General features: G+C 41.3%; 1 protein-coding gene across 1 annotated transcript in view; it reads right to left on the bottom strand.

Annotated features, from left to right (window-relative positions):
* Nucleotides 1–19: 19 nt before the first annotated feature.
* COPG2 (COPI coat complex subunit gamma 2) overlaps nt 20–26,921 on the bottom strand; it is a 44,666-nt gene continuing 17,764 nt past the window's right edge. The window contains exons 11-24 of the mRNA XM_073652491.1: nt 25,977–26,044; nt 21,703–21,891; nt 21,253–21,348; nt 11,185–11,428; nt 10,018–10,093; nt 9,173–9,276; nt 8,912–9,037; nt 8,713–8,778; nt 7,997–8,136; nt 7,125–7,296; nt 6,733–6,830; nt 6,368–6,506; nt 2,700–2,798; nt 20–473 (exon numbers count right to left, since the gene is read on the bottom strand). Of these exons, the coding sequence (XP_073508592.1) occupies nt 343–473; nt 2,700–2,798; nt 6,368–6,506; nt 6,733–6,830; nt 7,125–7,296; nt 7,997–8,136; nt 8,713–8,778; nt 8,912–9,037; nt 9,173–9,276; nt 10,018–10,093; nt 11,185–11,428; nt 21,253–21,348; nt 21,703–21,891; nt 25,977–26,044 (1,748 nt within the window). The 3' untranslated portion in view covers nt 20–342. The remainder of the gene's footprint in view (nt 474–2,699; nt 2,799–6,367; nt 6,507–6,732; nt 6,831–7,124; nt 7,297–7,996; nt 8,137–8,712; nt 8,779–8,911; nt 9,038–9,172; nt 9,277–10,017; nt 10,094–11,184; nt 11,429–21,252; nt 21,349–21,702; nt 21,892–25,976; nt 26,045–26,921) is intronic.

Genomic DNA, 26,921 nt, shown 5'->3' with positions numbered 1-26,921 from the left:
GACATTTGCTATAATGATATAGTAGAAACAATCTGTACTGTATTTTTATTGGAAATACGTTTTGATCACTTACATTTCTGTGCCAATGAGCACACATGATGGGCATTTAGGAGGATAAAAGAAACAAGTGCTTCAAGTATAAAAGAGGCCTGGTATTGGAAAGAAAAGTCTTGTAATTGTTTTCCCAGACAAAACTGGGTGAGGTGACAGCAGGACCGTCTGCAATTCTGCTTCCAATTTAAGACTTTAATAATAAAATAAATGTTCATAGTGTAGACAGGATCCTGGAAATGTTGACCACCATGGATGGCAGCAGATGAAATGTATGCTCTCCGGGAAGATTCAGCCAACAGAGGCCAGGATGACGTCAGCTGGGGTCTCATCGGTGCTTCTAACTGTTACCTGCATGGTAACTCCATCAGCAAGAGCCAGTCTGGACCGAACCAAAATATCATGGCCGCCTCTATATACCCCTAAACATAGATGGGGGGAGGGGAAAGCATTCTCAATGAAATATACCTAAAACCTTTACATTAGTCATTAATAACTGACTGTGTACATTTTTGAGGACAATAACCAGGACAAAAGAAAATAATTATTACAACTCTTTCCCCTTTTATTTATTTTGTACCATGAAATAGTTAGTGTCCATTTACTCCTAATCTACCTGGACAAATGGGAGATTCTCTGTGTAATACTGCCTTGGAATAGGAGTCTATATGAGTGAGAGCCCAGCCATGCAGAGATGTAGTGTACAAGGGCTTATAAATGAAAATTCAGGTCAGCAGTTAGGTAAGTAGCGCTCCTGCAATTCTGTGCAATGTCACAGCTCAGCTGAGCCATATATTATCCCTCATTCCTTATGGGTCCAGTCTGGCAACCAGTCCAATACCTGCTCTTAGGGCTCATTCACATTTCAGTTTTTTGCATACAGGTGCTATTTGTCTTTTTTACAGATAACACTTGTACCTATAATAGTGACTGGGGCTGTTCACAAGTCCTTGATTTTTCGTGGACCAGGTGGTCCATGGAGAATAACATAGACATGTCCTATGTTGAAAACTGACGTGAATCAGCCCTTATGTGTAGACAGGATGTGAGTCTCTGCCTGTGCATCAGGCTAATATTAGATAATAATGACCCAGTCTCTTCAAAAAAGCCAGAAGCATAGTGGTAAATATAATTGTCATTACGGAAACCATAACATCGTTGAAAGATAAAACCAGCAAAACAGCAGACAACCCACAAAAAAGGGACATCAATTAAAGGGAACCTGTCATGTCCTATCTACTACCGTGTTTCCCCGAAAGTAAGGCCCTGTCTTACATTAATTTTACCCCCAAAAGTCCCACCCTGCCTTACTTTCGGGGGGTGCCCTACATTGGCGGACCCCCCCGAAACCCCCCACCCTGCCTTACTTTCGGGGGGGTCTTACTTTCGAGGAAACACGGTATCGTACCGGTACCGTACACACACTGACACATACAGCCCCATACACATACCGTACACATACCGTACACACACACACACACACAGAGAGAGTTTCGGAACTTACCGTTACTTTCCTTCTGTTTCGATCTCCTCTGCGGTGCCGGGCTGACGATTCGGATGCCGGGGAAGCTGGACCAATCGGAGCGAGCCTGTAGGCGGTGACGTCGCAGCTGATTCGGCCAATCAGCTGCGAGCCGGCTGACTGGCCAATCACAGCTCGAGCTGGTGGCCAGCAGGGACTAGGGAGCCTGTGACGAACAGGCTGATCGGCCAATCAGCCTTACATTCCCCGCCCCCCCCCCCCCGCTACCCTGCCTTACAATCGGGGGGTGCCCTACATTGGCGGACCCCCCCCCCCCGAAACCCCCCACCCTGCCTTACTTTCGGGGGGGCCTTACTTTCGAGGAAACACGGTATGTAACTGCCCCCATTGCGTTGTTAGTAATGTAATGTGCATCACTAACACACTTTTTTTCATTAAAATTGGTGCTAATATCATGAGTCTATAACATTTTATACACTTATATCCTACCTGCTCGTTTAGTCATAGGGGTGTGATCCTCCCCCATTCAGTCAGGTGGCACCACCTACGCATTTAAACTTTGCTCCCGGCGAGCAGTGATGTAAGTGGGGCACTTGCGCAGTATGACATGGCCAGCCGGCTCCCCGCGCGTGCGCAGTGGGGCTTTGTAGTTCCCAGCTTCACTGCACATGTGCTGTGATGAGCGGCTTCCCACGCGTGTGCAGTGAAGTTCCCAGCTTCACTGTGTGCGGCTGGAGCCGCTCGTCACAGCACAGGTAGGATATAAGTGTATAAAATGTTAGACTCATATTAGCACCAATTTTAATGAAAAAAAGCCTGTTAGTGATGTACATTACATTACTAACAACGCAATGGGGGCAGTTACATAGTAGATAAGACATGACAGGTTCCCTTTAAAGCACCTATACACAAAGACCTCTACATTATTCTATAATAATTAGTCTATGCTGCACTATATAGGCAGGTAATAAACATAACCATTAGAGATGGGTGAAATTATTTAATGGGAATAGAATTCGGGCTGAATTTAGACCCAGCAAATTCAAATAATTTAATCTAAACTGGCCGCCATCATTTTACATATTGCATTGTAGGAACCAATATTCTAGTTATCCAAAATCCACACCACAGCAACTACCTAGAAATGTGCTCAATTTCTGCTCACCTGAGAGATAAAGCACATGCGAGTTCTTGTTCTCTGGCACCTTGTCAGATCGCTCACATGGTTGCATTCCCAGAAATTTTATGATGTTTGTTACAGCATCTATGGTGGTAAACATGTAAGAAAAAAATGTTATCAATACTGTTATTAACCCCTTCACACCCCAAGCCTGTTTTTACCTTCCTGACCAGGCCAATTTTTTAAATTCTTACCAGTGTCCCTTTATGAGGTAATAACTCTGGACTGCTTCAATGGATCTCAGGGATTATATTGGTTTTTTTTCGTGACACATTGTACTTTATGATAGCGGTAAATTTAGGCCGATAGGATTTGCGTTTATGAAAATAACAAAAATTTGACAAAAATGTTGCAATTTACACCCTGAATTTTTATGCCCTTAAACCAGAGTTATACCAAACAAAATAGTTAATAAGCAACATTTCCCACGTCTACTTTACATCAGCATCATTTTTTTAAACAATTTTTTTTTGTTAGAAAGGTTAAAAGTTTTATCAGTAATTTCTAATTTTTCCAGCAAAATGTACAAAATCAATTTTTTTTAGGGACCACATCACATTTGAAGTCACTTTGAGGGGTCTATATGACAGAAAATACCCAAAAGTGACACTATTCTAAAAACTGCACCCCTCAAGGTGCTCAAAACCACATTCAAGAACTTTATTATTAACCCTTCAGATGCTTCAACGGAATTACAACAATGTGGAAGGAAAAAATTTTATTTTTTCCCACAAAAATGTTCCTTTAGTCCCAAATTATGCACTTTCAAAAGGGTAACAGGAGAAAATTTGAAAAGGAGGAAATCCAGCACACCCATCCACTAATAAAAAAAAAAGTCCTTTTAATATATTTTTTTGGATTCTAAAGTTTTTAATGGCTCTACAAAAAAGTGTTTTCTTTTTATTAATGGATGGATGTGCCAGATTTCCTCCTTTTCTTGAATATCAGCTGTGCTCCACCAGCCAGATCGACACCCACCATCCAGACAACCATGGCATTTGAATCTTAAAGTGTGGTGACAATGGTGTCTATACCTCCCCTTTTCGTATAATTTGCTGTGCAATTGCTCCTGAGGAAGCAGATACCCCATATGTGGTCGAAAGCTATTTTTGAGGCACAGTGCAAAGTTCAGAAGGCAAGGAGTAGTATTGTAGTGCACATTTTCTGGAATAGTTTGAGACTGCCATGTCACATTGACAGAGCCCCTGAGGTGCCAGAACAACAGAACCCCCCATAAGAGAACTCATTTTATAAACTACACCATCAATGAATTCATTTAGGGGTGCAGTGATCATATTGACAAGACAGGTGTATCACAGAATTTTATACCATTGGGTAGTGAAGGAAAAAATAATTAGTTTTTCACCATTAAATGTTGTTTTAGCCTCAGATTTTATATTTTCACACAGGAAAATGGGTAAAAATGGCACCAAAATTTGTCACACAATTTCTGATGAACGTGGCAATACCCAATATATGGATGTACAGTACTGCTATTTGATTCTCGGCAAACAAATTATCACAGAATAGTTTGTGGACACATACAGAACTCCCAAGCGCTCAGCTCGTGCTTCTGGAGACACACAGTCCGTAAATGAAGTGGCTCTCATCTCTACAGAAATGCCAAACGCTAAATGTGGTTTAAGCACACACTGAGGCTCAGAAGGGCAGGGGGGGGGGGGAATTGGATTTGGGAGCTCAAAATTCGCTGGATTTCTTTGGGGAGACGAGGAGCCATAATGTTTTTCCAGAGACTTTGTACTACCAGTAACGTGGAAGCCCATTATATTTCCATTAACAGATGACAGACCTGAGTGGGGACTTGGTTTTTTTGTGGATTGAGCTGAAGCTTTTATTCGGAACATTTTACATAACATTTTGGATCACATTTATCCAGCTCTCTACGCTGAGCACTTATATCAGGATTTCCATCTAAATCTCAGAGTGACGCGATACAGATGAAACCCCCGAGGGATCCATTCACTATAATGAGGCAGCAGAGTTACTCTGGACTCAGTCTGGCCTCTGTTCAGCAGTGTCCTTTTTTTCTGAAGTGCACAAAACTCTGACCGATGGCACTTTTATTCACGCCTAAAAAGATTGACACCTGACACCCCCCATAGGCCAGACGGCATCCACAGCGTCTCCATCTGCCTCATTACAGGGAATCTTCCGCCGGGGGCTCCGTCTGAATCATGTATTTCAGAGATTTACACGGAAACCCCTGTGTAAGCGCTTAGCACAAGATATATGTGAGCCGAGCCTTACTGCGATATTTAGGAGGCAGAATGAACAAATCAACAGTAGATCAAGAATTAGTTTTATTTATTACGCCTTTCCTCCTGCGGTACAAGTGATTAGACTCCTTTTTTTCTTCAGGTCGGTGCAGAATAGATACAGTGATACCAGATTTATATAGGTTTTTTCATCTTTGGCTGCAGTCACACTAAAAGACGCTTTTTTTCCCTGCAAAAACTAGTTTTTGCATCACCATATTTTGAGCGCTATAATTTTCCTATATTTCTTCTGACAGTCATGTGACGGCTTGCTTTTTGCGGGATGAGTTAACGTCTTTAGTGGTACAATTTTCGGGCACATGACATTTTATGATCGCTTTCTATTCCGATGTTTGGGAGGCAAAATGAACAAAAAACAACAATTCAGGAATTGGTTTTTTTTTTTTTTTTTTAATGCTGTTCATTGTATGGTAAAATTGATAAGGCAGCTTTTATTCTTCAGATCAGTACGATTACAGCGATACCACATTTATATAATTGTTTTAATGTTTTGCTTCTTTTACACAAACTTGTTTTATAGAAAAAATAATTGTTTTTGCATCGCTATATTCTGAGAGCTATAGCTTTTTTTTATTTTTCCGCTGATGGAGCGGTTTGGCAGCTTGTTTTTTTGGAGGAACAAGATACCATTTTTTATTTGAATTCGACTTTTTGATAGCGTTTTATTCCACTTTTTGTTCAGCAGAATGATGAAAAATCATTTTTTTTTGCCAGGTTTTTCTTTGCTGCGCACGATCGTCATAATGTACCCATATGTCAAAGGTCGGGAACCCCTATAAGACCATGACGTATGGGTACGTCAAATGTCATGAAGTGGTTAAAGGCTTATTTCCCCCCCAAAAATAGTTATCGTATATCCACCAGAAATTAGAGGACTTGCAGCTCTCTAAGGGTCCAACCGCAGTTACCCCAAGTGAAAGCAGGGTGCTGCTCTCTGCAGTCCCATAGACCATTAATGGAGCGGAGGCGTCACATGCGAACCTCTGCTCCATCCCAGTGATCAGCAAGTTATCCTCTATCCCATGGATAGGAGACAACTTGTTTTGTGGGGGGGAATAACCATTTAAATATCAATTTGTTATATCTAACTGTCAGCATTTTGCATTAAAAGAAAAACATTTAGAGAATTTTGGTGTTATAATGCATATTGTGAATGAACCGAGTCACAATGACTTAATATTTGGGAGGTGACACCAGATTTACAGGTCACTAAAATTCCATACACTATGGGCCTCAAAATAAACAAGGTCCTGCGGCAAAACATTCTTGAAGTAGGAATGTAGACACATCTCATACACCCAATAAAGCCCCTTACAGAGCAAAGTCTGTGTGACTGACTAGTGGAGATTTACTTACCTTCCAGGGTTTTAGTAGTACTAAGCGCAAAGGTTTCCTCTTTCTCATGGGAGTCTCCAACCTCATCCCATGCTGCACCAAAATTTGGCTTCAACACTTTTTGAATATGGTCTTCGATAGTAACCTCTAAGTCTTCAAGCTACATAAACAAAATACATATCATAGAAATATTATTGTTTCTCAAGTTTATATTATATTTCAATCATGGTCAACATTTATAAAAAAATTCCAGTCCATCCCTTAAGCTTTACCATGGAAATCTATGGGGTCATACTCAATTTCCCCCAAAAATGTATGCAAATTAAAAATACAATGAGGCATATAGAAAGTATGTACTGCTGCAGAGCCCTCATGAATTAACATACCACATATTCATCACTGTAACCTTCATCATCGGGGACTCCTGTGTGAGGATCACAGTCTCTGACCACAAACTTCATTGTACAGTTAAATGTGCAAGACACTGGAAAAGAAAAGAAATCCATCAGATAATTCAAGGTGAAAAGGAAATTGATGCAAGTGTAGAACATATAAATTTCTCCACACATGTAGCTTATTAGTTTGTAATTCTTTTTTAAGGCTCAGTTATAGCATGTTTTTCCTCTTTTTAATAGGTTTAAAAATTGCATGAACAAACAGATGAGTATGAAATGTAAGTTGGGTTTGACCATATAAATGATGCCCAAATACAATCTTGTACTGAAGTATGCATGCTCCACTAGGCACACACAGCACACTTTTGTTTCCATTGATGTACCTGCTGTGGACTCATCTTCAGGAAGTCGGACCAGAGTGTAACATATGCCAGGTTGGTTGTATTGGAGATTCGGCGCTTGGACATAGTATACGACTTCATACCCTTCTGAAGGCTCCACCTGGACAATAACCTTTTCTAAAAGCTGATCGTTCAGGGTGTTGGTGCAGTCAAACTATATGCACAAAGGGAATATGAAGAAAGAGTATTTTACAGGGGAATTTTTCTATATGTAAAGGCTATGAACACCTCTAACATGGAAAGAAATCATTTTTACATATGACAGGGGTTAACTTACGTTAATAAAATAGCAATAAGTTTGCTTGCAATCTTCATTCATTTTCAGACCCCTTGATATGCAGTTTGTATGATTCAAGTTTCAGATTTTTCTCTTGTTGGGATTGTCCCTCCCTGTAATGTATGCTGGATGGGAGCTCTGTGTGTATCCAGGGTGCGAGGTCTTCACTTGCTTCATGTGTCACTATAGCTCTAATATTGCACTTCTTTCCACGTTCTTTCCTCCTTGTCTATAGCCCATTTTCGCCGCCATCCTAGAGACTGTAGATGGTTTCCCCCTCTGTACATTGTGGAGATATTTGTACAAGGTCTCCCTCCCCACTACTATAGCCAAGGTTGAAAGAAGGGATGGGAGGTGCAGAGAGCCTGATGGATTTATATAATCTTTGCTGAGCACTGAGCTAGATAAAGGATGTGAAGACAGACAGTCTCTGCAGCAGAAAACTTGTAATATTTACTATTTAGAAACTTGCTTATCTTTGAATTTAGAAATCAAAGGAATAATAAAAAAAATGTTGTGCAATGGTGTTCATAGCCCTGAAAACCTCAAAATACACAAGAAAGAAAAGCACACTAACCTGAAATACAATATGGTCCGTGAAAACATGCTTAACACAGCGAACAAAGTACTCAGTTTCTGCTTCTGTGAGCTGTACAGGTTCAGAGGATTTAAAGAGTGGTCCCAAATTTCTGAATTCTGGAATGGCTGCCAGTTGTTCTACAAGCAAAAGAGTATCAGATCAATTGTGGTAAATCTGAGAAGGTAACCAGTCTGAGCAAAAATAATCTCCAACATTCAAATTCCCTACAACTTATTACCATCATTCTCACGCAAATCCTATTCCTCCGCGGTTACCTATACATTTATTAACCACTACAAATCTGTGGTGATCACGTTTACATTTTCTAGAGATTTTCTTATTACAACTGATAACCATTTACTAAAATATACAATCATTTTTTGATGGGGGTGATGAGGGGGGGAATATTCTTATTACCTGGACCCCACTCGAAGTAAAATGGGCCACAGTGCTAGTTTTATACTTAAAAGGCATCAGGATCCATTTTAATTCATAGCGTGTGGGTGGGAGAGCCACCGGGCAAGGAGAAAGCCATAAGGGCTTCCAATTAGTTTTTAGTATTTGCGAGGGTCCAAGAGGTTGGAAATCCTCATATAACATTATGTCATGTGTAGTGAGTGATATGCCATAAAAAATAACATCCTTTTCAAATGAAAAATCAACAATAAAGTACTATATACACACACATTCAAAAAAATAAAACACACCATTACCTTGAAAGATGTCTTGGCGCACAGGAACTGTTTTGCCAAGTTGCTTGCCAGCCACTGGGGCAAGATCTAAAGGAAAAAAGGTTATACAGAAATTTAATGCAACTGGAAAATGAATCCGGGTGTTAGAGATAGCATTTAACATAGTAGAACACTACAGATGTGAATTTACTTTGGCTTACAGACCCTTTGTGGAATTTACCTGCTTTCTGTTCGACAAGAGGAACCGTGGATAAAGGAACAGACTTTAAATCAAATGGTTTTTCTGATGGCTCGAGAGTGTACTGGTGTAAAGCTTTCTCCATACCAAGAACAGACACAGTCAGACCTGAAAATATATCAAGGCAAGGGAATGAAACTGTAAATGTAAATCCAATCCACAGCCAAATCTCTCACCTGCCTAATACTGCACTGAAAATTGTATTAAATCTTACAAATAGCAAAAACAAAGAGAAATACAAACCATTCAAAATATAGGCTGCATTTAGAGTTAATTGTTTCTGCTTTAGAACATTGCAGTAGAAGGTTGCTCTGTCCCGGACTTCATCGTCACTGTCCATCATGCACCTGTACAGTATATAAGAACAGGACGTTACAGGCTTCATAAACCACTAATTTAACAAGACATAACACCACAGTAGTAAAAAATAACTAAAATAGACCATTGGGTGAAAATAAAATTGGGTTCTATGACAATTGGAGAGATGTGTTTGCATCTTGAGATTGTGGATCGCACCCTGTGGACTGGATCTATATGGATATTCGTTGCAGCCCAATTTTAGCTTCTAAGAAACAGGCAAGAAATAAAGAAAATGACTTTTTCCCTTTATAGGGATCTTGTCATCAGATTCATGATGCCCAAACCACGGCAGCATGAATCAGAACCTGGCTGTGCTATTGCAGTCTGGTATGTTCCTGCTACTCATGAATGAGAGGTCTCTCCCTATGTACAAGTATATGGAGAGAGCAGCTAGTCACCTGGAGCAGGGCAGAAAAAAAAGCCAGCAGGGGACATCAGACTAGTCAGGTGAAGCACGTAGTCCCCAGAAGACTTTTCAAATTATGTTTACTCTATAAAGTTGCAGCATTTCACAGTAAAACATACCTGGCTACAGTAGTGCAGCCAGGTTCTGTTTCCTACTGCTGTGGTGTGCAGCATGAATTGGATGACAGGATCCCTTTAAATTCTAATATTTTTTAAATTTTTTTTATTAGGAAACATGTTCAAATAAATAATAATAATGGTGCAGTGACCTAAATAATGGAGATGGAAATCATCATGAATTTGTTATTAAGCATGTTCCTTACCTCTGTAGGAGAACTAGCACACTAGGAAGAAGACATTCATTCTGAGCACCAAATTTTGCCAAAGCACTAACAGCAGCTGCAAAATAATAATAATAATAATAATAATAAAAAAAATAAAAAAAAACCCTTTATATTAATAATTCTACACATTTAATAATGTAGTCCTTCTGTCACGGTATGCTTCCAAGCTTTGGCTGATACTTTGCCACCATGTCATGTACCATTACCTGTCAGTCTATGAAGATGCAAACACTGCTAGATATTAAAGATAAGGGAATAGATTCGCAGAAGTTTTTATCCATCAGCTATGCCAGCATTCTAAGGCCACCAGACAGGAGCCTTGAGGACCACCTCCTACCTGCCGTATTCCCAGGGGCCTCTTCTGATTTGTAGACCAAGATTCCAAAATCATTACGGAGTGGTGCACGCATGACGTTGTGCCAGGCCTACCAATCAGATGTCGCACCAGGGATGTCAGCAGGTAGGAGGCAGTTCACAGGGTTACTGTCTGGCGGACAAGGACTGCTGAGGTGGCCGAGGAAACAGTGTTCTACAACTCAATTTGCTGATTTCTACTAGATTTCGAGTCCAGAATGCAAACTATTATTCTAATCTCTACTGAATTTGTATATTATGACCACATGTATGTACAAATGTATGTTTTAAAACTTTTGATACAACACATCTGGTTCAGTGTATGTAAATCTAACAAATTAAAACAGCCCTTTCCATGAGCCATAACTCTGATTTTCTTAAGTGCGCCAGCCTGTTTTCTTAGGTCTATGCTTCAGAAGCAAGCAAGATATCTGGGCAAAGTGTAGCTTACATACAGAATATCAGACAAACTTCCTAAGTTGTAAAAAAAAAAAAAAAAAAAAAAAAAAAAAGAAGAAAAAGAAATTTGTAGGTGCAGACCATTCTTAACAGTAGATCAAAACTACATAGGAGGACGGCAGACCAAAAACTATGGTAACCAGCATTCTTTTTCCTATTGGCATCATGCAAAGAAGAACCATGCTAAAAGAGTAAGGAATGTAGATTTGAAACACATTTTAAGTATTTACAGTGAATTATTAAATTTGATTTTATAACTGGACTTTGAAATTTGTACAGATCATAATGACTAAGGGTATGGAGCTCTGGCAATCTAGATCACAATGTCTTTACCTGCTCTTACAGCCTCATTTTCCAAGACCACCCTGTTAAAAACAAAGCGGATATACTTGGAAGGGTTAGGTGTCCGAGGACCTTCTCTGCCCAATAAGTGCAATATCTTTGTGGCAAGCACAGTATGTTCACAGTCCTCAATGAACTCGCACAGATGAGCTAGCCCAGATTCTTTACTATCCGGGTTCTCCTCTATAATGCTGATGATGCAGTCCACAATAGCTCTCTTGTATTCAAATCCGCCCTGCAAAAAGATGAAGATGAAGGCTTCAGAGCTCAAACAGACTGTCAGCAAATAATTAAAGTAGTTGGTTAATCTAACAATTAGGCTAGCACCCATAATATACAGCAAAACATACTATTGATAAAAAGATCATATCAAATCAATTTCTGGCAAGACCTCTACTAATCGCTTATCCACGAGATCATTTTTCTTTTTTGCGCGCTTTCCTTTTTAAAAACACTGCCGACTGTCAGTCAACGGTGCTATTCAAACATTCCTTTTTTTCTGCAGTGCACGTCATATTCTAGTCTCTTTTTATGGATTAGACTTCATCATTCAAGTCAATGGGAAGAAAAGGAACGGAATACACAATCTATATGCCATTCGTATTTCTCTAAAGCCAAATCTGCCATGGTCATAAGTATGTCGCCTAAAAATTATACCTTGAATTGCTGATTCACATAAACAACAAGTACAATGAGCATCTATCTCTGGCAGTCTCATGGCAAGTGAACAGAGCATTTGTGCGCATGCACTGCTCAATTCCAACAGGGCATTTTAGAGCGACGTTTTTGGGACAGGTGGGGCTCAGACTGCTAGACATGTGATAACTTTCATAGTTTATAGAATTTCTTACAGTTTAGTTTATAGAATTTCTTACAGAGAACAGAACAGTAGGAATCTGTAGAAGCTCATGTGTGAAAAGTTTATCACATATGACTACCATACAGTGGCTATACAGTTGCATTATGTAGTAGCACCACATAGAGTGTAGACCAAACAGAAAAAATACCCAATAAAATTTAGCTTTTAATAATTATCATTAAAAGTGTACTTAGTAGTCCAAACAGGACAAGACAAACATATATATCATAAAAACATCATATGGGGGTGGGATGGTGTGGGTAACAAAGTATACAGTCAGGCTTGCCCTATATTGCCCCTAAGGGATGGAATTCCCTACCTGACAGCGGAGTGTTTGCACCCTAACGATTCGGACTGGTGTCCCCGCTCAACGGAGGCTATCCCTAGATCTCCCTAGACACACATACAGACAACATCATGCGTATTGACCAAAGTCAAGCCCAATCATGTCATAACTGACATGCTAATATCACACAACAATTATGTTAGGATGGGGAAGAATGCTGAATATCAAAACCAAAATATAAGATATAACAATCTCATGAATCAAATATTTCCTCGGATAGTGATTTGCCAGAGGGACAAAGTATATCCCCTTAGCACTGGTGTATAAATGGGAACCAAATGGTGTCAGCTCACAAAATCCCAAACAGACGTAAAAGCAAATATCCAGAGGCCAATATTTATAGATGCATATTAGTCATATATATGCATAAAATGGACTTACCTTCAGTCCATCTAGGCTCCCGGCAGATGTCTTGGATGATGGTCCTTTTAGCCCTTGAATAGGTGGCTGACCAGTAGTATAGTCCCAAAAAATGCAGAATTCTCAATTGTGGACTTCAACCAAAGTATCCCATCAAGTTAGGCACCCACTTTCTTGGTCCCTCTGGGTGGTTTAAACCCAGCAGCAAAAAATGTCCCTTTATATAATCCCAACGCGTTTCACCCCCTCCTCAATCTGGGGCTCATCAGGGGACAATAATATTAGAGGAGACATGATAAACCATAGGATTTAGGTGAACAGCACATTATATAATCCTAATAGGAAATCCAATTTCACCCAGTGCTGCTCATGACATACGGAATATGGAAAAATTGTCCCAATCAACCAGTACAAAAGATATGAGTACTGGGATTAAGTAAAGTAGAAATCTATTGAACAAGCCGATAATGATTTTGTCCATTAAGGCTGACTAAAGAAAAAGGCTAGACGAAGCTAGAGAAATTAAGTTGTTCATTAATGCCTCCAGGGTTCAGAGATTCAAGCCAGAAAATCCATCTGGATTCCCGCTGCAAGATTCTCCTATTCTAGTCTCTTCGACGGGCCGAGGGGCTGACGACTTCAATTGAGCGGAACGTAACAGAATTCCGATCTCCTCCATGGTGGGTATTCACATGTTTCGCCAGGGGTGTATCTCTCTTGTTTCTAATATCACCGTAATGTTTACCAATGCAAACTTTAAAATTGTCTCTTAGTTTTCCCCACGTAGTCTTTCAGACAAGTGCATGTGCACATATAGATCACGCCTATAGTTTTACAGTTGGCAAAATGTTTATTCTTATATGTGCGTTTCGTTACTGCACTCACAAAGGTGTCTGAAGGTGAAACATACCTACAAAACATACATTGGCCATATCTAAAAAGGTACTCCGCAACCTTCTACCAGCCAAGTACCTTCTTTTTTAGGTGGAACAAAATGACTGTGTACCAGATTAACTTTGACTAATCTGCCCCTCTTGAAGGTAACAGATGGATAGTCTGTAATCCACTTAGAGATGTCAGGGTCAGTCCTTAAGATGCCCCAGTATTTCCTCAAAATGGTCATAACTTTTGGATGTTGATCATCATACGTCCCAATCAACCTAGTCACAGGGGTCTGTTCAGACCTAACTCGTGGTATAAGTAATTTAGACCTCTCCTGTTTCAATGCTTGGTTGTAGGCTCTATTGACCATGTTAATCGGATAGTCCCGATCGATAAACCATTCCTTCAGGTCCTTTGCCATATGAAAAAAAAAAATCAGATACAGAGGAACAATTTCTCCTCAGTCTTAAAAATTGACCTTTAGGGATTCCTTGTTTTAAAGGGGAAGGATAATAGCTCCCCCATCTTAATAGACTATTTGCCGCTGTCGGTTTTCTGAAAATAGATGACTTTAAGGAACCGAATTCATCGATCGATATAACATCCAAAAAGGCGATCTTACCGCCCCCTATATCATAGGTAAATTTCAGACCCAGGTTATTAACATTGAGACCCTGTATGAACCCGATGAAGGACCCCTGGTCCCCAGTCCAGAGGACGAAGATGTCGTCGGTGTAGTGGCCCCAAAACTGAATGTGTGGGCCCCCAATGCCATCCCCGTCCCCAAAGACCACAGTGTCCTCCCACCAGCCAAGGAACAAGTTGGGGTATATGGGGGTGCACAAGGGCTCCCCATTGCCGTGCCCCTGAGCTGGTGGTAAAACCTGCCATGAAAAAGGAAAAAAATTATGCCTCAAGACATAGTCAAGTAGTTGCAGAATGAACCTATTATGTGGGATCAAGTGGTTCCCTCTTGTACTGAAGAAGGACTCAACCGCCAAAAAGCCTGCTGTATAATGAATACTAGAATATAGAGCCTCTACATCAATAGAGACCAGTATGGTGCCTGGATTGACTGTAATGCAATCCAGTTTAGTTAGCAGGTCTGTTGTGTCCCTCAAATAGGAGGGTAGAGCTGTGACAAAGGGTCTAAGCATCTGATCTAAATAAATGCTTGAATTTTGGCTTAATGCATCTACCCCTGATACAATTGGTCTATCTTTATCAGGGGGTAGCCCATATGCACCTTGGGGAGAGCATAGAAGGTTGCAATAACTGGAAATTTCGGAAGAAGAAAATTAATCTCATTTACCGAAATCAATCCATTCATTCTGGCTTTCTGTAGGATATCAGATAATGTCCTAGTGTAGTCTGGTGTAGGATCCTTCCGTAATACCAGATAGGTCATAGTGTCCGAGAGGATATCCATACACATTGACACATATTGGTCACAGTCCATGAGTACTATATTCCCTCCCTTGTCATCAAACCATCAGACATCATTGTTAAGATCCTGTAATGCTCTAGGTTCATCAAAAGTGAGGTTAGGGTCAACCCTATGTACCCTAGGGTTGATTCTCCTAATCTCTTCAGTGAACAATGATGAAAAAATGTCGATGCTACTGATATCTCTTACAGGTGCCACTTTGACACTCTTAGGTCTTAAGTCCGAAAAAAGACCCTCTCCCAATGCACGGGTACTCTCATCCGCAAGTTCAGACAGTAGATGGACATCTTGGAGATCATCCATAGAGATCCCCAACTGTTGGGATTTGATTTTGTCATTAACCCCTTAAGCCCCGCGGGTGGTTTGCACGTTAATGACCGGGCCAATTTTTACAATTCTGACCACTGTCACTTTATGAGGTAATTACTCTGGAACGCTTCAAGGGATCCCCCTGATTCTGAAATTGTTTTTTCGTGACATATTGTACTTCATGATTGTGGAAAAATTTCTTCGATATCACTTGCGTTTATTTGTGAAAAAAATGGAAATTTGGCGAAAATTTTGAAAATTTTGCAATTTTCAAAATTTGAATTTTTAAGCCCTGAAATCAGAGCGATATGTCACACAAAAGAGTTAATAAATAACATTTCCCACATGTCTACTTTACATCAGCACAATTTTGGAACCAAAATTTTTTTTTGTTAGGGAGCTATAAGGGTTAAAAGTTGACGAGCGATTTCTCATTTTTCCAACAAAATTTACAAAACCATTTTTTTAGGGACCACATCACATTTGAAGTCACTTTGAGAGGTCTTTATGACAGAAAATACCCAAAAGTGACATCATTCTAAAAACTGCACCCCTCATGGTGCTCAAAACCACATTCAAGAACTTTATTAACCCTTCAGGTGCTTCACAGGAATTTTTTGAATGTGGAAGAAAAAAATGAACATTTAACTTTTTTCACAAAAATGTTACTTTAGACCCAATTTTTTTTTATTTTCACAGGGGTAACAAGAAAAAATGGACCCCAAAATTTGTTGTGCAATTTCCCCTGGGCACGCAGATACCCAATATTTGGGGAAAAAATACTGTTTGGGCGCACGGCAGGGCTCGGAAGGGAAGGAGCGCCATTTGACTTTTTGATTGTAAAATTTGCTTGAATAATTAGCGGACGCCATGTTGTGTTTGGAGAGCCCATGTGTGCCCAAACTTTGGAGCTCCCCCACAAGTGACCCCATTTTGGAAACTAGACCCCCCAAGGCACCTTTCTAGATGCATAGTGAGCACTTGGAACCCCCAGGTGCTTCACAAATTGATCGTAACAATGAAAAAGTGAAAAAAAAAAACACTTTTTCATTTTTATGAATCAATTTGTGAAGCAGCTGAGGGTTCCAAGTGCTCACAATGCATCTAGATAGGTGCCTTGGGGGGTCTAGTTTCCAAAATGGGGTCACTTGTGGGGGAGCTCCAATGTTTGGGCACACAGCGGCTCTCCAAACGCAACATGGTGTCGCTAACAATTTGAGCCGATTTTCCGTTAAATTTGTTAGAGGACACCATGTTGCATTTAGAGAGTCCCTGTGTGCCCAAACATTGGAGCTCCCCCACAAGTGACCCCATTTTGGAAACTAGACCCCCCAAGGCACCTATCTAGATGCATAGTGAGCACTTGGAACCCCCAGGTGCTTCACAAATTGATTTGTAACAATGAAAAAGTGAAAAAAAAAAACACTTTTTCATTTGTATGAATCAATTTGTGAAGCACCTGAGGGTTCCAAGTGCTCACTATGCATCTAGATAGGTGCCTTGGGTGGTCTAGTTTCCAAAATGGGGTCACTTGTGGGGGAGCTCCAATATTTGGGCACACAGGGACTCTCTAAATGCAACATGGTATCCGCTAACAAATTGAATGGAAAATCGGCTCAAATTGTTAGCGGACACCACATTGCGTTTGGAGAGCCCCTCTGTGCCCAAACTTTGGAGCTCCCCCACAAGTGACCCCATTTTGGAAACTAGACCCCGCAAGGCACCTTTCTAGATGCATAGTGAGCACTTGGAACCCCCAGATGCTTCACAAATTGATTCGTAATAATGAAAAAGTGAAAAAAAAAAACACTTTCATTTTTACGAATCAATTTGTGAAGCACCTAGGGGTTCCAAGTGCTCACTATGCATCTAGATAGGTGCCTTGGGGGGTCTAGTTTCCAAAATGGGGTCACTTGTGGGGGAGCTCCAATGTTTGGGCACACAGGGACTCTCTAAATGCAACATGGTATCCGCTAACAAATTGAATGGAAAATCGGCTCAAATTGTTAGCGGACGCCACATTGCGTTTGGAGAGCCCCTCTGTGCCCAAACTTTGGAGCTCCCCCACAAGTGACCCCATTTTGGAAACTAGACCCCCCAAGGCACCTTTCTAGATGCATAGTGAGCACTTGGAACCCCCAGGTGCTTCACAAATTGATTCGTAATAATGAAAAAGTGAAAAAAAAACAACACTTTTTCATTTTTATGAATCAATTTGTGAAGCACCTGGGGTTCCAAGTGCTCACTATGCATCTAGATAGGTGCCTTGGGGGGTCTAGTTTCCAAAATGGGGTCACTTGTGGGGGAGCTCCAAAGTTTGGGCACACAGGGACTCTCCAAATGCAACATGATATCCGCTAACAATTTGAGCCGACAATTTGTTAGCGGATATCATGTTGCATTTGGAGAGTCCCTGTGTGCCCAAACATTGGAGCTCCCCCACAAGTGACCCCATTTTGGAAACTAGACCCCCCAAGGCACCTATCTAGATTCATAGTGAGCACTTGGAACCCCAGGTGCTTCACAAATTGATTCATAAAAATGAAAAAGTGTTTTTTTTTTCACTTTTTCATTTTTACGAATCAATTTGTGAAGCACCTGGGGGTTCCAAGTGCTCACTATGCATCTAGAAAGGTGCCTTGGGGGGTCTAGTTTCCAAAATGGGGTCACTTGTGGGGGAGCTCCAAAGTTTGGGCACAGAGGGGCTCTCCAAACGCAATGTGGCGTCCGCTAACAATTTGAGCCGATTTTCCATTCAATTTGTTAGCGGACACCATGTCGCGTTTGGAGAGCCCGTGATGTGCCTAAACAGTGGAGCTCCCCCACAAGTGTCCCCATTTTGGAAACTATACCCCTCAAGGATTTTATTAAGGTGTATAGTGAACATTTTGAACCCAGAGGTACGGCACATTATTTGTTTACATTAGGTCATCATATTGAATAAGTTGTCATTATTCTTGAGCGCAAGTGCTCGCTACTTGAGTTTGCATCGGGTACTCAGGTATGCACCATGTACAGCGTGTGCTCGAGTGACATGCTCGAGTCCCTGCTCCGCATGTTTCACGGTTATTAGACACCCAAAAAAAAACATGCGGGGATCGCTCGTGCATGGCAGGCAATCCCCGTAAAGTTTTTTGGCCGCGAAGCATATGGGGCAGAGACTTGAGCATGTCACTCAAATACCCACGATACTCAATGCATACCAGAGCACCCGATGCAAACTCAAGTAGCGAGCACTTGCTCTCAACACTAGTCGCCATATCGTCATCTTTTTTTCTTACTTTTGAAAAAAATCCCAACCCCAGCCCTAACCCTAGCACAACCCTAGCCCCAGCACAACCCTAGCCCCAAACCCAGCCCTAACCCTAGCCCAATCCTAACCCAAGAGTTTATTTTTGACGCCGTTCCTTGTGCGGTATAAGTGATTAGACGACTTTATTCTTCGGGTCGGTGTGATTACAGCAATGCCAGAATCATATGGGGTTTTTATGACTGACAGCTGTCACACATTAAAAGACGCATTTTTTGTAAAATCTAGTTTTTGCATCGCCATATTTTGAGAGCTATAATTTTTCCAGATTTTGGCAGACAGTCATGTGACGGCTCGTTTTTTGCGGGATGACTTGACGTTGTTATTGGTGCCATTTTCAGGCACGTGACATTTTTTGATCGCTTTCTATTCCGATTTTTGGGAGGCAGAATAAACAAAAACCAACAATTCAGGAATTTTTTTTTTTTTTTTTTTTATTCTGTTCCGCGTGTGGTAAAATTGATGAGGCAGCTTTACTCTTCGGGTCAGTATGTTTACAGCGGTACCACATTTGTATCATTTTCTATGTTTTGGCGCTTATACACAATAAAAGCTATTTTATAGAAAAAAATATTTTTTAGTATCGCTTTATTCTGAGAGCTATAACTTTTTTATTTTTCGGCTGATGGAGCTATATGGCGGCTTGTTTTTTGCGGGACGAGATGACGTTTTCAGCGGTATCATTTTTATTTATATGCGTCTTTTTGATCGCGTGTTATTCCACTTTTTGTTTGGCGGTATGGTGATAAAGCATTGTTTTTTGCTTGTTTTTTTTTTTTTTTTTTTTACCGTGTTCACTGAAGGGGTTAACTAGTGGGACAGTTTTATAGGTCAGGTTGTTCCGGACGCGGCGATACCAAATATGTGTACTTTTATTGTTTTTTTTTTATTTTTTTTATAATAATATTTATTGATGGGTACATTATATTTTTATTTTTGGTGTATTATTTTTTTTATTTTTTTATAATATTTTTGCACATTTTTTTTTTTTCCACTTTCACACAGTTTATCCACTTTATTACTTTGTCCCACTCTGGGACTTTCACTTTTTTTTTCTGATCGCCTGCATGGCACAGGAATGGAGCACCATCCCTATGCCATGAAGGCTGTCAGAAGTGCACAGTGTGAAGATTGCTTGGAGATGCACTGCGCATGTCCAAGCAATCTTCCTGCTCTCTGGTGACCCGGATGTTGTCATGACGACATCGGGTCGTCATGGCAACACCCTTGAAGCCTTTGCAGACTGCGCTGGAAGCCGGAAGAGGAGGTGAGTATCGCCGATCACCTCCCCTTGCCCCCGCAATGCCGCGATCGACTTCGATCGCAGCATCGCGGGGGTTAATGTGCTGGGAGCGGTGCGTGACCGCTCCCTGCACATAGTACCGGGTGTCAGCTGTGACAATCAGCTGACACCCGGCGGCGATCGCGCCCGCACAGCCTGTGTGCGCGCGCGATCGCGATGACGTACTAATACGGGTCTGGCTCTTAAGTCCCAGGGCACAGACGCGTATTAGTACGTCAGATGTTATTAAGGGGTTAAGGGTAAAGAATTTTTTCCATCTCAATTTCCTCAGGAAAAGGTGAACATCCTTAACCCACAAAAAGGGGTCAAAGCGGGTCGTGGGCACAAAGGACAAGTCTGTCCCAAGGACTGTTCTTTCAATCCTTGTGAGGGCATGTGAGGACAGATTGATAACACGACTGTCGTGATTGGTATTAGGTCTTGCTGGTATTCTTGCCCTCCCTATCGGTTGTAGTTCACCGTTCTCTCTCGCAGATGGTAGCGAGCATCCCTGTTCTCTTAAAAAGAGGAAGTTGAAACAGAGGGTAAACCCATAGAGGGAGATGAGGAATAAGACGTCCCTGACCCAAATGTTCCCTGTTTTGCCATCTTCTACAAGAGCTCCTTCTTCCTCGTCCTCTTGATCTATTAAATGATCTAAAAGTCTCTCCTGATACGTGCTCAGTACTAGAAGACTATGTCCGAGGAGGAGATATCTGTCACTGTTCCTGGTCTATTATTCAAAGCGGAATATGCTCATTTTTCCCTAAAGTCAGCCAAGTCACTGGTGAAACATTTATGCTTTCTATCCTTCAAAGTAAGTTGATATTTCTCTACCGATACCCTCAGAGCTTCCTTCCTCATAGAAAATTCCGGTGAGAATTTAAATTTTAGAGCTCCCTCTATTTGTTCTTTAAGTGTTACTGCAGATTTATCAAATGTAACCCTTTCTTCCTCCAAGAGGATCTGCATAAACCTCAGAGATGAGGCTGTCGATTCCTTTTCCCACTCTGTCAAAAGGGAAACCGATCTACTCCTTAATGCCAGTAGCAAATTAATCCTCAGACCACGTGGTACTATTCCCTGTTTTATATAGTTATCCAATGATTGGACCTCCCACCACGACTTCATATTGTCCTTATATGCTTCTAGCAGGTAGTAGCACCACATAGGACAGGTTATGTTTGTGATTCCTTTGCTCATTGATAACATCACCACCAGTGTTCTGGTGCAATCATTTATCTAGAAATATGCAGGTACTCACATCGTCTCTAAGCATGTTTGATAGGAATGTCATCATGACTGTGTGTTTGCGTGGATATTTCTGGCATAAGGCACTAATTGCTTGAACAACCACAACCTGTACAAAAAAAAAAAAAAAAGAGAGGGTAAACTTAGACAATATTTTCAGTTTTATCTTATTTAGCATTAAAAACTGTTTAGCATTAACATAAAACAAACACTCCCCCGTGGTCAATGCATTAAGAGATAGAAATACCAAATAAAAGGGTATTCTAGAGGTAGCAAGTGACTATATAGTACTTGGTCCATTCTGCATTTTTCTGGACATTGCTTACTCCATTTGATGTGCATATAATTTGTGGGGCATAATTGCAGTTAACAAGTTTGTCAAACATACATTTACCTTTTCTCAAAGTCATCTATGCTGTAAGAATATGAAAATAAATGTAACAATTGTTAAATGCTTGCTTACTTTAAATTCATCAGAGATCTCCGATACAAAGGTAGAGATCTGTTTCATGAGCCTGTCGACACTGCTCTCACTGCCAGTTTTCAGCAGTGTGGTTATAGCAAGGGTCGCAATACTGCGATTGGAATCAGTAATAAGGTTTTCCAGGTCCAGGTTACATGCGGTGACTGCAGAAGGGTGCTTCATTGCCACCTGAGGGAGAAATAAAACGGCATAGATACAATCATTTGTGCTGCTTTCATTAAAAGGAACACATTTGCTACAGAATATTATTTATATTCAAGAGAAAATGAAATCCTGTGCAATCCGTGTCCTTCTGTAATCCCTATTGCAAGTGCACAGAGACAGCTGTCAATCAATGATTAGGACCGCCAACTTGACTGCTTAGCCCAGAATAAGAATTTTAAATTCATGTAAAAAAAACTATGAAAATTGTGTGCCTCTGGTAGCCAGGACTATGTTGAGAAACCACTGGCAGCAAGTGTTAAAGAAGACCTGACAATAACAATAGACAAGGGCAGGCAGGACATGTGCCCCAAGCGCAGCCCGCAGGGGGACGCCGTTGGGCCATCTGATGCGGCGGTGAAAGGTGTCTCCTCGGCGGCTGCATTTCGCCTCCCCTCGGAGGAGTCAGCCGTTCTCAGCTTGACAGCCGGCTCAGAGAAGGCACAGCGCGTCGGCCCTAAGAGATCAATTGTACTAGTATCTTTCAGGGCGATGTCAGCAGTGATACGTTCATGTGGTCACGCTGCTGACGTCACTCACAGGCGCTGCAGAGGCGCAAACAAAATTGGTGCCAAGTGCTCCAGTGGAGCTTAAAACACCGAAGATTTAGTGTTACTGGGAAGGGGAAGATTTAGTGTAATGAGGAGGTGGGGAGGATTTGAGTACACAGTTTGAGGATCAAGGAAGGGACAGGTGCAGCCATACTATGGGGAGAAGGAGAAATTTGAAGACACAGTATGAGGAGCATGTATGAGGAAACAGTATGGGGGGGATGGGTGCAGACAGTATGGTGAGTGGGAAGATGGGTGCGGACACAGTTTGAGGAGCGAGGGTGGGAATGTATGAGGAAACAGTATGAGGGGTGATGGATGCAGACACAGTATGGCGAGTGGAGGGATTGGGGAAGATGGGTGTAGACCCAGTATGGGGAGCAAAGGGGGAAAATGTATGTGGAGCAAGGGAGGGGATGGGTGCAGACATAGCATGCTGAGTGGGGGAGATGGGTGCGGACACAGTATAAGTAGCGAGGGAGAGAATGTATGCAGCCACAGTATGGGGAACGAGGGTGATGGGATGGGAGCGGACACCGTATGGGGAGTCGGGGGGGGGGGATGAGTGAGAAGGCAGTATGGAGAGAGTGGGGGTAAATATATGAGGAGACAGCATGGTTAGCAAAGGGGGATGTGAGAGGAGACAGTATGAGGAGGGAGAGGGAAAAGTGTGAGGAGACTATTGAGGGGAATAGTATGAGGGGACAGTACAACCAAGGAGGAGGGAGTGTGATGAGGGTGTACAGTATAGAGACTGGGCCCTATAGGGAGGAGGGACAGAGTGTGAGAGGACAGTGTGAAAAGGAATATGGAAAGGAGAGGGCAGGGTGCAGGGCATTTGCCATAACAGGGACAGTTTGGGGTCATATTTTGTGCTGGGAATATAGTGAGGGGCAATTATTTATTCAGGGGATCAGGTTAGGGCAGATATTTTTATTCAGGAGCATTATAATGACACTGCTATTTTTATAAACATCGTGTGGGTATGTGCTGCAGAAGACCGGAGAAGATGGAAGTCTGCAGAGACTAGCTGTGGCTGTGAAAAGTCATCATGGCGTCTGGACAAGATTAAGAAGAAAAGAAAGAACGACTCCAAGTTAGGAGCATTAAAGGGGTTGTTTAAGTTTGTGACGAGTCTGTAGTCATTCTACAGGTGCATCTCACTAAATTGGAATATCATCAAAAAGTTAATTTATTTTAGTTTTTAAATACAAAAAGTGAAACTCATTATATATAGCCATTACAATCAGAGGGATCTATTTCAAGTGTGTATTTCTGTTAATGTTGATGATTATGGCTTCCAGCCAATGAAAACACAAAAGTCATTATCTCAGTAAATTAGAATACTTTATAACAGCTTGAAAAATGATTTTAAAATCCAAAATGTTTTCCTACTGAAATGTATGTTCAGTAAATGCACTCAATACTTGGTCGGGGCTCCTTTTGCATCAATTACTGCATCAATGCGGCGTGGCATGGAGGTGATCAGCCTGTGGCACTGCTGAGGTGATATGGAAGCCCAGGTTGCTTTGATAGCAGCCTTCAGCTCGTCTGCATTGTTGGGTCTGGTGTCTCTCATCTTCCTCTTGACAATACCCTATGGGGTTAAGGTCAGGCGAGTTTGCTGGCCAATCAAGCACAGTGATACTGTTGTTTTTAAACCAGGTATTGGTACTTTTAGCAGTGTGGACAGGTGCCAAGTCCTGCTGGAGAATGAAATTTCCATCTCCAAAAAGCTTGTTGGCAGAGGGAAGCATGAAGTGCTCTAAAATGTCCTGGTAAACAGCTGTTCTGACTTTGGTCTTGATAAAACACAGTGGACCTACACCAGCAGATGACATGACTCCCCAAACCATCACTGATTGTGGAAACGTCACACTAGACCTCAAGCAGCTTGGATTGTGGCCTCTCCACTCTTCCTCCAGACTCTGGGACATTGATTTCCAAATGAAAATTGGAACTCTGGGACCTTGTGGAGTGTGTCAATGACTGCCTTCTGAACATCTGTCCAGTCAGCAGTCTTCCCCAGGATTGTGGATACTGAAACAGACCAAGGGACCTTTATAAACGCTTAGGAAGCCTTTGCAGGTGTTTTTTGTTAATTATTTTAATTCACTGAGATAATGACTTGTGTTTTCATTGGCTGTAAGCCATAATCATCAACATTAACAGAAATAAACACTTGAAATAGATTATGTGACTGCAGATTTCTGAATTCTCCTAGTGCGCACTGCACGCTGTCAGGATTCTTTAGTGCTGGTGATTTGCATACATGCAGTTACAAGCCGACTAGACATGCATTGCCTTATTGAATGAAAATGAATTGAGCGAGGCCAGAAGTATACAAATCCATACTTGTGCAAGGGAGAATCTTAAAAGTGTGCAGTGCATGCGCTGTGAGAATTCAGAAGCCTGCAGTCACAGAGTGACTGCAAACTTTCATCTCAAACCTGGACAAGCTCTTTAATTATAAAATGAAGCCCTGTAGCAAGCCAATCCTAATAGTGTGTTATACTTACTGTCAGGATCCAGCTCTGCTTGCAGGTTCCAGCAGTCATCACATGGATACCTCACTCATATGCGATTTTCATACTTACGGTCACGTGACAACGAGCTTTTCTTGCTTATCTCAGTTTTTGACTGAAGTGTGAGAGAAATAGGAAAAGCAGCTTGTTGGCACGTGACTTAAGTGTGCAAATCGCATATGTGCTTGGGATGGAGGGGGAGGCGGTTTTGCCAAACTGAAGTCATGCCCCGGGTGGTGGAAAACGTAGATACATCTCTGCACAGTGCTATATAATATGATGATTGCAATGGATTGAAAGGATAAAAACTTTGATATAAGTGCTTCTTTAAATAAGTGTTGCTTGGCTAGATGATGGAGCAAAAAGATTTGCATGACTCTGGTCCATTGGCCAAGTTGGAAGTCTGTGGCTACACAACCAGAGCCCTGTTAACCTAATCCTTTACTGTCAGCACCCCAGGTGCGTCTTCTGATTAGAAAGTGCGGCAAAACATCATGCTTACATGGTGGACTACTAATCAGAAGAGAGGTGTCGGGGATACCGGCAGGTTGGAGATTCACAGGGTTCTGGTCTGCTTCCCCTAGAGCCCTTTACTCCGTAAACATGCAAAGGTTATCATAGACATATTGAAATCCTACATGCACAGTACTTCTTTCTTCTGACATCTCAGACTGACAGTCTATTGAGCTGCACTCATACACATTAGTGCCAAAAGCCAATATCAACTAAAATCAGCAGGTTCAGCAGACTCATCTAATGTGTAGGACTAACTTTGTGTCTACTCTTTATATAAAATTGTCAAATGGGTATCTGCTCCTGTTCGTTCATTTGTCACTCATTAACAAAATAAAGGCTAGATCTTTGCATATACTTAAAAGCATTCTCCCAAGTAACCTTTTGGCAGCAGCTACGTTGCACATATTCGCTTAGGTGACCATTGTTACATTCTATAAATACACTGAAATGGAAAGCCTACCTTGTTAAGAGTCCTTACTGCAGCATATCTCAAAGCAGGTTTTGGAGAGCTACAGAAGAGCTGCAGAACTGAAGTAAAGTATAAGATCAAGATCTTCACACAATGGCTTAACATATCATTTACATCTGTATAAATATGAATATATATTTTGTTTATATGCAAGAGTTCAGGCTTGAAGAATGTATCATGGGGACCCAAATACATCATCATAACGCTTATCAGAAGATCATGTTTACTTATGTTTTCAGAAATGTCTTTAAATTGGGTTTTTATTTTACAATGATCAATTTGATCTGTATGGAAACAATTACCCTCTACTGCTTCCCAAAGGCCTTTGTTGATCTGACTGCAGCCATGACAGCACAAGAGTGCTGCAGCCTCAGCAGTCATGCCTTGGTAGACATCATGAGACTGCTGAGGTCAGTGATTGCCTGCAGCAGTCAAATACTGCAGAAATATCACGGTGCCACGTGTGTTGCTGCATGGTAATATATCATTCTATACAAGTTCTTCTGCTTGCTTTCTTTACTAAATGATGTGCTGCATGTTTTTCTCACACTGCGATACTCAACATTCTTCCTTTGGCTGACCATCACAGCGATCTAGATTTTTACCAATGGGTTGATTATGAATTGTTCACTACGTGTCACTTTTGAATCTGAGCTTTTCATTGAATTAGGCGCATACCTACAACAACCCTACAATGGATATTGAATGCATACATGGTTCAATAGTTTGCGAATACACTAGTTACACTCCCCTCTGACATGATGTTTCACATTGCACTAAGCACTTTTCTCCTATTAGGAAATTATTATAATTTTTACCTTATAGAGGAGTGGGATTCTTTGTGTGCATCTTCCATTAATTCGTGTGTATAATGTAATGGACATAAATATGCAACATATACATTATAAATTATCTTGACCAATCATGTATACATTT

This window comes from Phyllobates terribilis, unplaced genomic scaffold (genome assembly GCF_046119375.1).
Source record: "Phyllobates terribilis strain yellow unplaced genomic scaffold, ASM4611937v1 Scaffold_11__3_contigs__length_659146591, whole genome shotgun sequence".
Taxonomy (NCBI): Eukaryota; Metazoa; Chordata; class Amphibia; order Anura; family Dendrobatidae; genus Phyllobates; species Phyllobates terribilis.
Note: the sequence above shows the minus strand (reverse complement) of the source record. Positions and strands in the feature narration are given on the sequence as shown.